Source organism: Vicugna pacos, chromosome 34 (assembly GCF_048564905.1).
Source record: "Vicugna pacos chromosome 34, VicPac4, whole genome shotgun sequence".
In the NCBI taxonomy this organism is placed as follows: domain Eukaryota; kingdom Metazoa; phylum Chordata; class Mammalia; order Artiodactyla; family Camelidae; genus Vicugna; species Vicugna pacos.
In genome coordinates, this window is record NC_133020.1 from 20,173,402 (window position 1) to 20,187,438 (window position 14,037).

Sequence of the window (14,037 nt, forward strand, 5' to 3'; positions counted from 1 at the left end):
ACTACTACCTTGGATTTATGAAGAATCTCTTACAGAAAATTTCAAACTATCTGATTAAAAACTATTTTTTTCATTTTATCCTCACATTTATATGAGTTTGAGGAGGAGGTACCAGTAAATCTTATTTTTTGTTTTGTCTCCTGTTTCTGGAACCACCGGGAGAGGAACAAAGACGCAGAATAAAGTGCGATGTGTTATAAGCCAGCACAGCACTCAGGGTAACACAGGAGTGCGGGGCTCTGGGAGAACTGACTCTCCAGCAGAAAGGCAGAGCCACGACTGAAACTCAGCTCCCCTTTCTCCTCGGTCTACAGGGTGGAGTTACCCTCACACAGCACCTGCAACAGCCCAAGCCGTAAACTGACAAGGAGACTTAACAGTAAGCAGGGCCCATATCCAGCCATCTCAGAGGAGGAACTACTGTGACCTACTTTTACACAGTTCTCAAATAAACGGCATTCGTTTTTCTCAAGGATACCCAAGGACAAGACAAACGCCAGTTAAAAATTAGTCTCAAGGGCAAACATACGCCCACGCAACAACTTACACACAAATATTCACAGCAGCAGCATCCCCATGGCCAGAAGGGGAGGCAACCCAAATGCCCATCGGCTGATGGCGAGAGAAACAAAACGCGGCTCGCCCACATGGCGGAACGCCGTTCAGCAGCAGAAAGGCAGGCAATGCTCACACAGGCCACAACGTGGGTGCCCCCTGGCAGCACTCCGCTCAGTGGCAGCCAGTCATCAAGGACCACACAGTGTGAGATCCTGCTCTTATGAAACCCCAGGACAGGGAAGTCCGCAGAGACAGAAAGAAGACAGCTGGCCGCCGCCGAGGGACAGGGTGGGAGGGAAACGGGAAGTCACTGCTGGCAGGAGCGAAGTTCCGTTCTGGGCTCAGGGAAGCGTTCTGAAGCTGACTGTGACGATGGCTGCAGACCCCAGCGGATACACTAGAAAGCCAAGCATCTGCTCACTTTACATGGGTAACTGTAGACATGTGAATCACAGCTCAGTAGTTGTCACTAAAAACTTCTCTGATCTGTGAAGGACATTTCTTTCTTTTTTGTTTCCTAAAAGGTTAACTTTTTGTGGCAAAAGGGCATAGAAGTCTTGGGGTCTCACTTGCTATGTACCTTCACTTAGTGTCTGTTTTCAAATGCCACTTCCACGCCAAGAACTCAGTCTATGTGAATACACGTCTTAAGATGGAGATCAAGAGTTTCTCCCGACCCTTTAAGACAAGCAAGCTGGATCCCCACTGAAGGAACATAACCTTCCAAACTGACACATCTTAAGCATTAATCAAGTAAGCACTTAATGGGTTTTATGGTTAAGATGCAACTTTTTAAAATTCCTTTTTTTGGGGGGGGGATTAGGTATTCATTCATTCATTCACTCATTCCTTTGTTGAGACACTGGGGATTGAACCCAGGACCCCAAGGAAGGCCAGGCACACACTCCACCAGTGAGCTACGTCCTCTCCCCTCATGATGCAACTTGTTGAGACTCAAAAAGGCACTAATCTCTCTGGTCCTGAAAGGCCAATTCTGAGAAAGAACACAGCAGTCACTCGACAGGGCAGACGGGAGACAGCCTGCATGTCCAGTGAGGGATAAAGAACTAGACTGAGAATCAGAGGGTTTACGTCTGCCGCTCCAGCTCGAGGGCCTGGGTAAGAACTGGGGGTTCTCTCTGCCCTGCTCCTCCGCTTCGTTACAATGATCGTGGTGGGAAAGTGAGAGAATCACCACCATCACACTCATATTAGAGACAGGGAAACTGAGGCAGAGAAACGGGCTGATTTCCCTCTCTCCCGGCCAGATGTGCCGAGCTGCGATGCGAACCCGTGCCGCCGGCTCCAGAGCCGTGCTCTAACCGGGTCACATGCTGCCCCCGCCGCACCTGCACTCTGGCCACCTGCCCGCTGGCACAAGCGTACCGTGCCTTCTATACCTGATGCCCCTGCAGTCGTAATTTCTTCTGCCCAGGTCTGCCACCTAACTAACCAGCAGTGTGATCTAGGACAAATTACCTAGCATCTCTGAGAACCAATTTGCTTACATGTAAAATGGAGCGGCCAGTGTGTATAAACCCGACAGCACTGGCACAAATGCTGTGACAAGTGCGTCAGAGGCCTGGCACACGACGCACACTCCCAGGGTCCCTGTCCTGCTGCTCCTGAGCCGACAGCACGCACAGCAGGGCACACGCCGTCGGGGCTCAGCCTCACCACCCTCCCTCTGTGTCCTTCCCGCCCCTTCTCACGGGCCCACAGGGGATTCTCCCCCTCCCGCTTCCTCCTCTGGCACACACCACACTGACCAGGGCTCAGGCCACCAGCCAGACCGTCTCCTCAACAGCTCTCCTGCTTCCACACCTGTCCGCCCCAGTTCATCCTTCCCAGCACAGAGGAGTCTCTATAGCCCAAATCTGCTGCCATCTTTCCAGCTACAAGCCCTCACGAGTTCCTGTCACTCTTCAGATGAAGTCCAAATCCCTAACACGCCGGTACCGTCCGTCCTGTGTAACCGGGGCCCCCGCACTCTCCCACCCCCTCGCCGTGCTCCCCGGGCCCCTCTGCCTGCGCCCGGCTCTGGCTCACACCCGGCCTTCTCCAGGTCAGCGCTGGGAAGGCGCCCGCTCCACACTCCCTGGCCGTTTACGCCCACGAAGCCTCGGTTAGAGGGCAAGCACCTTGCTCACCGCTGTGTTCTAGGCGCCCAGAACAAGGCCTGGCACGCAGCCTGTGTTCAGCACGTTTTCCGGGTGAGTGAACGTGCGAACCAGTCTGAATGCGCGTCCACTCCTCGGTCTGTGGCAGAACCCCGATTCCCACCCCCGGGGCCCGGCGGCGCCTACCACGAAGCAGGTACCCCCAGACGTGCAATTACTGGCCTTCAGGCTTCTCACCTGAAAGGGGGACACAAGTCCTTCCCACTGTAAAATGGGCTTCCTGAGAAGGGGGGACGACGGACCTGCGAAGCGTACAGGCACATTTACGGGACTGAGCTGGCTGCTGGCCTCTCCCCTGACACCAGAGGAGACAGACTGAAACGGAGGCAGGCAGGGCGCCAAGCGGCACCTGTGTCAAAGGGACAGGGTGCGGACGACAAAAATGACGTGTCAAAAAGAAGGACGTGGCCACCACAGTAGCCAGCGCTGCTGATACTTTACATTTTATTTAATTAACTTACTGTTCAAAACCGTCACCGAGCCTCACCGTGTTTCTGGAGAATCTCCTGAAGGTCAGGCTTGGAAGCAGGGCCCCAGGCGCGCTCCTCACCCACGCTCCCCTCAGGGTCCTCCTCCGCGGCAGAGGATCCCACTGACAGAACATGAGGCTTGCTGTCCAAGTCCTGAGCATCTGGCCTCAGGAAGGCAGCGGGACCGTCAATGCCTATGGGCCAGAAGAGAAGGAAAAAGAGGAACATGTCGCCCACCGCTTGGCTGGCGGTTCTGGTGTGTGTGATCGGAACCACGAGCCGCCACACCGCTTCATTCTCCTCCTCCCTCAACGTGCAGGAAGGAGGACACCTGTGAACAGAGTCACGCATCTGATTATCTGGTTCGTCAACACGCCCCGACGGCCACTAAGGTAAAATGTCCCCAGTACTGCACTCTGGACCTTAACAGCGAGACGGTGACAGCAGAGGAGATCCCCGAAGTCCAGATCCGGTCTGAGCCAGCAGCCGAGGGCGGGAGTTAGAGGTGCTTTACCCTCTTCTCCCTCCCCCGTCCCCATCTCAGATGACCCTCGGATCCAGCTACTGGGAGATGGGTGACCTCCACCTGCTCCTGGCTCCATGGGTAACTGCCATGAGGCGACAATCAAGCCTGGAAGCTCCTCAAATGGGCCATTCTGGACCAACCAATCTTGCATCAAAAAACAACGGTTCTAGGATGGATGTGAACTTAAAGGTATCCTCTACGGATCAGGCCGCTACTTTTACTCTAACCAAAGACCCTGACAGGATGTGATTATAAAGATTCGTGAAGGTACCAGTAACGACGCTAATGCTCCCCTTCGGTCCCCGTGAGAGTCTTCCTGCACCCCGGGTCTGTGCGAGCGGTGCTGCGGCGGGAAGAGGCGCGCCTGAATACACACCGTGCAGGACGACGCCGTTGTGCGGGGCCTGCGGCTCCACCAGGGGAGTGTGCTCCTCACTGCCCCTCGGCTTTGACCGGCGCAGCCGGGCTTCCGGGTTCGGCTGGACCATGAGCGGCTCCAGGCGCTTCTTCCTCTGCTTCTTCTCCAGCAACGCCCTCTAGGGAACAGTGTGTTACAGCCCGGAGGGCGAGCATGAGAGCCAGCTCTTCAAACACAGTTTCTCACGGATCCTTACAAAACCTCTTGTAAATTAGACTTTCCCACTTAAGATATAGGGAAATCGAGGCACAGAGAGGGTAAGGATTCATTCACTTCACTTAATACATATTTACTAAACACCTATAAAGATCTATTTACAATGATACAAATGCATTTTTAGCCAAGCCGATACCATGATCCAAGTCTACTAAAAATACATAGTAATTAACATATTTTTACGAAAGCACAATCACAAGTTTACAATATACAAACACACACGAGCAGGAGAAAAGGTGAAGAGACACAGTAACGGTGAGTTCCCCGGGTGGTAGAACAGGGGTTATTATTTTTCCTTTTTCTAGTTTTCTGTAGTTTCTAAATTTTCTTACTTCTGTAATTGGAAGGAAAAAAAAAACATTTTTTCCTCTAAACCCTAAAATATTTTCATGTTTTAATCAGCTGAAGAGCAGTAAGTTTTAATTTCTTGCTCAGTTTTACATAATCAGTAATCAAACAAATTAGGGCCAAGGGTAGAACAGGAAAGAAAGGCAGCGGGAACATTCCAATTATAAAGTAATCAACTCTACGGACACAAGTAAGATAAACAAGGTTGCAAGAAGAGTCAGGAAAAAGCATGAAAGACGAAGAGGAGAAAATCCACAAGAGGGAAAGGAAGGCACCAGCATGTGCGCACTACCTGTGAGCCTCGGCAAGGAAGACGTTGCAATCCACAGAGACCACTGTGGGTCTGGGACGTCTCAGCACAGAGGCGCGCCAAGCCCCAAGCTAAAAGTGAGCCATGACTTAAAAGCAAAGATACCACAACCTATGTATCTTAGGCAAGAAGCCACATACTGACTTTCTTCATTGACACTGCTTTTAAAAAGTGCCACTAAGAAGAGGAGCTGATCCAAGGGGTGAGACTGTTCAAGGAAAGGCAGTGTTTCTCCCCAGAACCGGGCTGATGAAAGCTTGCAGATAAATTCAGAAGACAAAAAATATTACTATTCTTTTTCACCCAACCTCGTATGTAAGGAAGAAGACTGGGGAGCTAAAATAATGTGCCGAATGGGTTATACTGTCAAGAATGAAGAGAAAGCTTAGAGCGAGTGGAAAGGAATAACTGGAGGTTCTGAGACTGTTCTGGGACCCAGGAATTACCGCGCACAGCGGGCCTCAGCGCACCAGGAACACAGAACACGCAGGCGGCCGTAATGAGTCCTCCCACAGAAACTGCTGCTGAGGGCCCAGCAACAAAGAAGTCCTGTGTGACGGACACGAAGTGACCTGCCTGCAGACACAGGAAGAACACAGACACGAGCACAGGCCCAGCTTACCCCACGGCCGCAGCTATCCAGCCTCAAATGGCCTCGGAACCGTGAAACAACCGACGGAACCAAACACAAGCTGCAGAATCCACTTTATTAACACATGTAAAGAAAAAAGAGTTCTACAGAAAAGGAGTATTCTGCTTGTGGTCCAGAAAAGGGCAGCCACAGTGCAAAAATGAGGCCGCCTGTCCTAGAAAGAGAGACAGTGACTCTGGAGAGCAGAGCACCTGCTTCCCGGGGAGCTCGCTCGCTCTGAGGATAGGAATCCATGGCCTGGACGAACTGCCCCTCGGGCCTCCCTCACTCTGTTTCCTCTGACTTCTGGCTTACCGCTCAGCCTGCTCATCTTCAGTTTAACTTCTCGAGCATCGTGTTCTCAGGAACGAGAATCGTGACCAGCCAGGAACACACACTGGAAGAGAGTTCTCACTGTAAGGGATCTGGGTGGACATTTCTCCAAAGAGAACGTTCAGATGGCCACTGTAATACTCGGCATCGTCAGCCACCAGGGAAATGCAAGTCAAGGCTACAATGAGCACCACTCACACCCATTGAGACGGCTCTAACCAGAGACGGCAACAGTGAGTGCTAGCAGGAACATGGAGAAACCGGGAGCCTCACACATCGCTGGTGGGTATGTAAAATGGTTCAGTGACTTTGGAAAACAGTCTGGCAGCTCCTTAAATGTTAAACATAGAGCTACTGTATGACCCAGCAACTCCACTCCTTTTCCCAAGGTGTATTAGGTAAACCTTGTCGTAATTATACTTGGGTATATTACCCAAGCAAAATGAAAACATTTCTGCACAAAAACTTGCACACAAATGTTCAGAGAAGCATCATTTGTAATGTGGAAACAACCCAAACGTCCATCAACTGATGAGTGGAGAAACAAAATGTGGCCTCTCCACAAAATGGAAAAGTACTCAACAGTCAAAAGGAATGAATTCTGATACATGCTACAACATGGGTGAGCCTTTTGCTAAGCCGAACAAGCCAGGCACAGAAGACTACATACTGCATGATTCCATTTACCCAAGATCTAAAAATCACCTGTACGCTTTAAAAGAGGCGCTATCGGTAGTTACATGTGAACTACATAGCTCACAAAAGCTGTTCAAAAATCTATTCAGGACAAAGACAGCCATGTGTAAGTTATCTGAAAATCTAGGATTTTTAAACATTACACTCTAAGGTTATACTATCAGAAAAACAGAACAGCCATGAGAGAAACAAATGTAATCAAATCAAGAATGCTGTAGTGGACGACGAAAGAATGCTTTAAAAGAAGGGGAACGGTCTCTGTGGGAATAAGGTGAGCAGAACTACAGAGCAAGATCCACCTTGTGTCTCTGGTACGAACGGTCCAAGGCAGGGAGCGTCCCGGTCGGAAGTCCCGCATTTCACTCCTCGGGCAGGTGTGCCCTCCCTCCAGCAGAGATGAATTAATTCTACCAACGCACAATGAGAACTACCACGAAGATCATTTTACAAACTCTATTTGCTCTGATTTCAAACTTACCAGGCAAACTCCCCACAGACTCTTCTAATGAAAATGTGATGACCTGCTGATTGTGGTACACAGTTCACTAGCAATTAATAAATTAATCCCCTGATTGAGATTCACCACTTACGATACTGGTTAGTATGAACCAATCCTCATGAGACTGATTAACTCTGGTTGCTCTCAACAAACTGCTGCTCATTCTACAAAGCTCAGGACCATGGGGACACTCCCACAGCAGAATTCCTAGGAGCTTAACGTACTGTCTGCGTCAGGTAGGGGTGGGGAGGCAGGTTCCCCAGCCTCCCCTCTGCCCCCGCTGACGCTCACTGTCACTGACGACAGTGCACTGTGTCCCTCGGGTCGGCCGACGTGCCTCCCCACAAGTCGCTGCCAGCCTACGAGGCCCAGGGTGAGCAACAACAGAGCCTTCCTCGGTGCACTCCATTCCAGCGACAACTTCCATTCTCTAAGACCCTTTCCAACAGTCTACTGTTTCATCCAGTCTGACCCCACTTTACAGATGAACTAGGGCCCACAGAGTCTGAGGATCTTACTTAAAATCACACAGCTAATTAAAGGCACAGGGAACCAAGGCTTCTGATCTGGGCCCAGTGTTCTGTTCGTCCCGTGGCGCTGCCTTTCTGGCTACAGGCCACCTGCACGCCCGCTGGCACTGGTGGAAAATTCCCGTACCCCGGCTGAGCAACCTCCTCCTACGCTGCGGCAGCACTTCAGGGCTCTGCCAGTATTCTCATGCGCCATTTAGCACCACAGTTTATACTTCACGATCACACTCACTGACTACCTCTGGAAAGACACACTGTAAGTCAGTGACAGCGCCTGATGAAGAACTGAGCCAAGTAGAAGGAGACTGCAGCTCAAACACCCTTCCGTATTATTTGAATTCTTACCATATGCTTTAATTGCCTATATAAAAACATACTTAAAAAATTTTTATACTGTAAAAAAAAAGGGCTTACAAAATCCCAACATTTACACCACATACCTACCACATGTAGCATTCTCATTGAAAAGAATAAAAATTGCAAAATAGTTGGGCCATCTTTTTAAAAAATCCAGGAAGTGTATCTATATACAAAACTCAAAAACTACAAAAAATGTAAAAGCTTATGTCTTACAGCACTACTTGGTAGATGACCGTGGATTTCATTTGATGTTAGTTTAGGGAAGTACCATTTAGCCTTATAAAAGTAAATCACATAAATATCCAAAATCTTGTGGTCACTTCTCCCTAAATACAGTTTGCTATGCAATGGACTGAAAAGCAAAGGTCTCATCAAAATTATTCACAATTATTCTGATCTTGGTGGGAGATAAATCTACATCTAATCAGAATTTTCCCCGTAAGTCCAGGAAGATTCATTTCTTTTCTATTTTTACTTGTTTTCTCAGCATAGAACTGTGTGTTTCGCACCCTCCCAGCAGCCACACAGAAGCGGGTGCAGAGCCCGTGCTGGGCCTCCACTGAGAGGCCACGCGCCCCACGGAGGGAGACGTGAGGCAGCCTCCTGTGACTGCTGAGACCTTTGCGGCCACTCCCTACCCTGCTGTGCAGCCCCAGATTTGCTTAAAATGTGCCCCAGTCTCCTTAAAGGACATCGTCAGCTGGAGGGAGGCTGCCGCTGGCACAGCAGCCTCACAGCGGTTTCGAGGAAGACTGTCTTTCCATGAGCCCGCTGCTGTTGGGTGCTTGGGCCAGGACACCCCCACCGAGGTCCCTCTGTGACCTGAGGAATCCCGAAGCCCATGACAAGCTAAGGGCCAGCCTGGCCTCCACCCTGGGAGGACATCTGGAGGCAGGCCTCTCCGAGAGCAGTGGGGCGGTGACCATCACCCAGGCCCAGGAAGCCGAGCCCAGCTGCGGGGGAGGGTGGCGGGCAGAGCAGGATCACACAACTGACTGAGGCGACTGCCACCACCTTGAAGCTGAGAGTCCCTGAAGACCAATGGGTCATGCTCCATCTGGGCACACGTGAGGCCGCCGGGCCCCACCACGTGGTGGCCTGAGGGGCAGTGGTCTCGGTGACAAGCCCCACAGAGGCACCACAGACACCTAGGACTGGAAAGTGGCCTGGGGGCCAGGCAGTCCTAGACACACCCCCAAGGAGACCTCGTAACTAGTCTGTGACGATTCCATCATTAAAGTAATTCACTAGGCTCCAAGTCCCGCCATGAAGGCCAACAGCAACGTAATGAAGCAAGACAAAATTGTAGAGGTATTTCTAGTCCCCACCACATCTAGACACTGATTACTAATGATGCCACATAGGCAGACTGGAGCTACAGAACTTCCTGAATTAGAAAACACTCACATGGAAGTAACACGTGCTGGGTACAGGTTCCAAACTGACTAGCCACAAGGATCACTGTATGCGCCAGCAGAGAACTGTTCATTCATTCCGTGCTGCACTCCAGTATTTGATGATGGCCTATTACGGGCCCAGCCCTGTGTGGGGAACATCTGACAGAACGGTCATCAACAGACCAAGCTCCTGGTCTCACGGAACTTAGTCTAACGGAGGAAATGAACACAATTCAAATCACTGCAAAAATAGTAATAATGACACAGAAAATTACTCTGTAGGCAACGGAGGCTTTTAAGCAGCACATTTGCAGATACGAATTTTTAAATAATTATATGAAATTACAGCGTAGAGAGGTGTTTAATAAGGCAGCAGGCCCCAATCACTACACAGAAACACAACGTTCACATTCTTCTAATTCGTACACAAGGGATTCTCAGTGACTGTGAATCCAACGCCAAGTTCGAGGCTCATGTCCTCAAAGCACTTTGGTGCTGCCACAGCCCAGAGCCTTGGCTCAGCAAGTACTAACCGCAGACACTGCTTACTGCCTCACGCCAGAGCCTTCTCCTTCCCGCCCTGCCCCCGACTCGGCCAAGGCTTCGGAGCCAAGAGCAGCGGCATCAGGGGCAGCACGCTGTCCACGTCTCCCGGAAGAGACCGCTCACCTGGTTATCCAGTTTCAGCTGCCGAAGCTTCGTGGTCGCATCCTCACAGGCACTGCTTAAAAAATAAGAAAAGACAGCATGTAAAGAGGAAATCCTTTCAAACTATGTCAATCTCAGCTTTCCCATGCATCTATCCTTCGGGCTGTTTGGAACCAATTAATTCTGCCCTGGGGGAAGCATCAGTTCCTAGATGGGGACCTGCCGTCCTAACACCACACTTACTCCACAGGGGACCTGAGGCTGAAATACCCAAAAAAGAAGAAAAAGATGTAGAACACAGGTCCCCATGCACGCAGGGATTTTTTTCTCTTTAAAATCACACACTGAGTACTCACTATATCTCAGACACAGTGATAAATATTTCAAATGTACTATTTTATTTATTCTTCAAAACAATGCTACGAATTAGGTACTATTCTTTTTCCCACTTTGAAGATGAAGAAACAGACCTGGAGAGCCACACATAAGGTTAAACAGCAGAAACAGACCTTAGCACCTCTTCCAGAGTCTGAATTTCAACTAAAAATAAAATATATTTTACTTTTCTTTTGGAGCAAATTCTGAGAGAGAGAAAATTAGACAGTGTAGTGCACCCTACTATGGCCACTGATTTCCTTAAGATTCAGCAAGTCATTTAATTTACTCTTCAAGTTTGCCATTAATAAAACATTATGCCAGTCATCATAGGAGACTTTAAGTGTGGATGAACAGATAAGATTTAATACCATCAGGAGACAGATTCACTTGATGGAAGAAATCAACAACAAAAATGGAACCAAATTACTGTCTTCAACTGATAAGCCAAACCCTTCGAAATGCTTTTAAACCATCTGAAGCATTTTATATTTCTGACAATTTCCTAATTTAAGATTTTGTGATTCTCAGCATTTTTAGAAAGAATAAAGGACAAAACAAGGCAGAAGTGGTTTCCAATTATGTGTATTATAAATTTTTACCAGGAGTTTATTGCCAGAAAGAAACTACAAACACAAGGCCTTATTTAAGAAGACAAACTCCACAGCTACAGAGAAGCATGGCTTTTTCTGCACTTGGGGTAAACACACCAAAAGCACCTTTCTATGCTTTAATGGCTGACCACGACATTTCTACATTTTGGGCAGTTTTATGCATTTTTATAATGCATAGCAACTTGGAATTTGTACACTATTCCAAGACTCTTCCTGCCTGCGCGAACCTGGAAGCACGTCTCATAACCCCTTAGACACAGACGCAGAAGCACATCCTGAGTCTGACAGTGCCCTCTATTAATTCTTTATAAACTTTATGTTTAAAAATAACAACAGCGAGTGTTAAATAAATCATCTCGTTTTTTCCCTAGCTCCAAAGAGGGACAAAAAGACGAACAGCAATGTCAGACGTGTTAAACCTTTCACCTTGACTCTGTGGCCCCCATCTGGGTGTGCAAATTAGTGACTGTTTAGGGCTGGGGAATGGAGTTGAGGGATGATAGCTACAAGGTATAAAGTAGCTTTGAGATGATGAAAATGTCCTAAAAATTGATCGTGGTGACGGCTGCACATCTTTGTAAATGTACCAATAAGCAAAACAAGCGTGCATACTTTAAATGGGTGAACTGCATGATGTATGAGCCGTATCTCATAAAGCTGTCATTAAAAAGGGAATACATGAATCCATACTGATTCTAAATAAATAAATACACAAAGAAATAAAAGTCACAACAAAGATTTTCTTTACAGAATAATGCCAGCTAAATAAATACAGAATGAATGATGAAACAGAACATCACCATTTTATAACTACCAGATTAATAACTGACTTTTGCAAGAGACATTGATGGATAATCACTGAGTGAAACAGGATATTCAGCACAATCTCAAGTATCTCCCCACATATTATATTAATTACAAAGAGGAAAAGGTAACTTGACAGTGAAGAAACCTGGCAGACGTCGCCTTAACCAAGTGACAGGCCACAGCAGCCACGGAAGGAGAGCCGACAGCAGGCTCCCCCGGCGTGAGGCCCTGGGGGAGCATGACACGATGTATGTGGCGGTCTGGCTGACAGCGTGTAGCCTGCATCTATTCAGGGGGAAATTCTGCAGGTCAGCTGTCCGGACTTTCCAAAAACATCAATATCAAGAAAGACCCTCCCCCCACAAAAAGGCTACAGAACTGTTCTAGGTTAAAATAGAAGAAATTAAAGAGATTTCTGGAAACCAAACATGGCACATAATCATTGAATTCTGAACCAAAACATACACACAGTAAAGACTATCCCAGGTGCACTGAGATGTGGCCGGGAGCTCCAGCTGAGAGAACTAAGGCAAGTGTCCCGTGCGAGGTAACAGCACTGTGGTCACGCAGGAGGGTGCCCTTCCGGGGGGTGTGGGGTAGACACAGTGCGAGACTGGGGACAGGCAGTAAGCATGGGGGAGCCACTCTTCTCTGCGTATCCAGGAGTCCATAATGATTACAAATAAATGAATGAATGAATGAATGAGGAAGAAAGAACAGCTCTTCCTTTCAGAAAAAAAAAATCCAATGAATAAAGATGGAAAGAATAACAGAAACAGAAAATCACCATTAGGAAATACCGCAGTAATAACTGTTGCAAGCGAGAACCATCAAAGGACTCTAAAACTGGCAGGTCAAAGTGTGCTGAGAACATGCACAGTCTCAGACTATCTGCCCACAGGACAGCACTGCCTACAACGGGAAAACAGCCACTTCACGGTGGAGAAGCCTGGAAGACAGCGCCCTGACTGCATGATCGAGGCTGGCATCGCCAGTCACAAGACCCAGCAGCACCGTGTTCCTCCGGAAATGAGAAGGCTTGGGAGGCCTGGCACCACACCTGTGGATTCTGGCCAAAAACGCATGATCTGGATTTAACTGTGGTGAAACACCAGACAAACCCACAGTGAGGGACAGTCTGCAAAATAACTGGCCAGTATTCTTCCACAGTGTCAAGGCCAGGAAAGCCAAAGGCAGATTAAGAAATTGTAGGTTGGGGAACACTACAGAGACTTGAAAACTGCGTGTGCTACAGGATCCTGGATTTGGATGCTGGACGAGAAGAGGGACATTAGTGGGAAAACGGGCAAAATTCAAACTAGGCCTGTGGATTAGGTAACAGTCCCGAACCAGTATTAACTTGCTGTTCAGACAACCGTACTAAGCTTATGCAAGACGTTAACACTAGGCAAAGCTTGGTGAAGGCCGGACGGAAGTCCTCCTAAATTCCTGACAGCTTCTCTAACAAAAAAGATGTTCTAAGAGAGATACTAAAAGTACTGTTAACAAGCGATGAATCCAGGTGCACTTCTCTCACAACTTTCTGGCACATTCACATTTTTTCAAAATAAGAAATTCGAGGAGAAAAGAAAGCAGACATTTTGCTAAATATCTATTTCACAGTCACGGACTGAGTATTCTTAAAAATCTACATGCCCTTTATTCTAGCACCTAAATTACACACACAGCATTTCTAAGGAATGGCAATGATATGAAACAATAAAGAAATTTGCCCAAGATCAAATACCTGAGAAATGTAGGGCCCACTTTAAAGCATTACTCACCTGACTGCTGGCCTGGAGCTGTACCTAACAGACCACACTGCCAAATAATTTAAGTTGATACATTTAATAATGTATCAATGACCTGCTAGATTCCATGATTATTCTACATTTTCAACAGTCCTGTCAAGTTCTATCAGCCTGCAAAAAAAAAAAAAGGATGTATTTTTCTAGCTGCCGTAACACAGAATCCACTGCTGCTGTGCAGTCAGGGATGCTCTCCGCTGCACCCTGCTCGGGGCCAGACGGCGAGGGTGCTGCCATCAGCACTGGGCTGCAGTTCCGCCGGAGATGCAGGAGGCTACGCAGGCTCCTTCTATGGAACCAGAGGGAGCAAACG

At 48.3% G+C, this 14,037-nt stretch overlaps 1 protein-coding gene across 8 annotated transcripts in view; it reads right to left on the bottom strand.

The window, feature by feature from the left end:
* The window catches only part of TULP3 (TUB like protein 3), a 35,658-nt gene that overhangs the window by 8,814 nt on the left and 12,807 nt on the right, over positions 1-14,037 (bottom strand). Inside the window, exons 2-6 of one of the 8 annotated variants that reach the window (XM_072954863.1) lie at positions 13,701-13,838; positions 10,142-10,193; positions 9,483-9,616; positions 4,006-4,270; positions 3,226-3,402 (exon numbers count right to left, since the gene is read on the bottom strand). In XM_072954863.1, coding sequence (XP_072810964.1) covers positions 3,226-3,402; positions 4,006-4,222 — 394 coding nt within the window. In that variant the 5' untranslated portion in view covers positions 4,223-4,270; positions 9,483-9,616; positions 10,142-10,193; positions 13,701-13,838. Of the gene's footprint in view, positions 1-3,225; positions 3,403-4,005; positions 4,271-5,972; positions 6,055-9,482; positions 9,617-10,141; positions 10,197-13,700; positions 13,839-14,037 lie in introns of all 8 variants that reach the window. The other 7 variants (XM_072954859.1, XM_072954860.1, XM_072954858.1 and 4 more) reach the window with 7 other exon arrangements.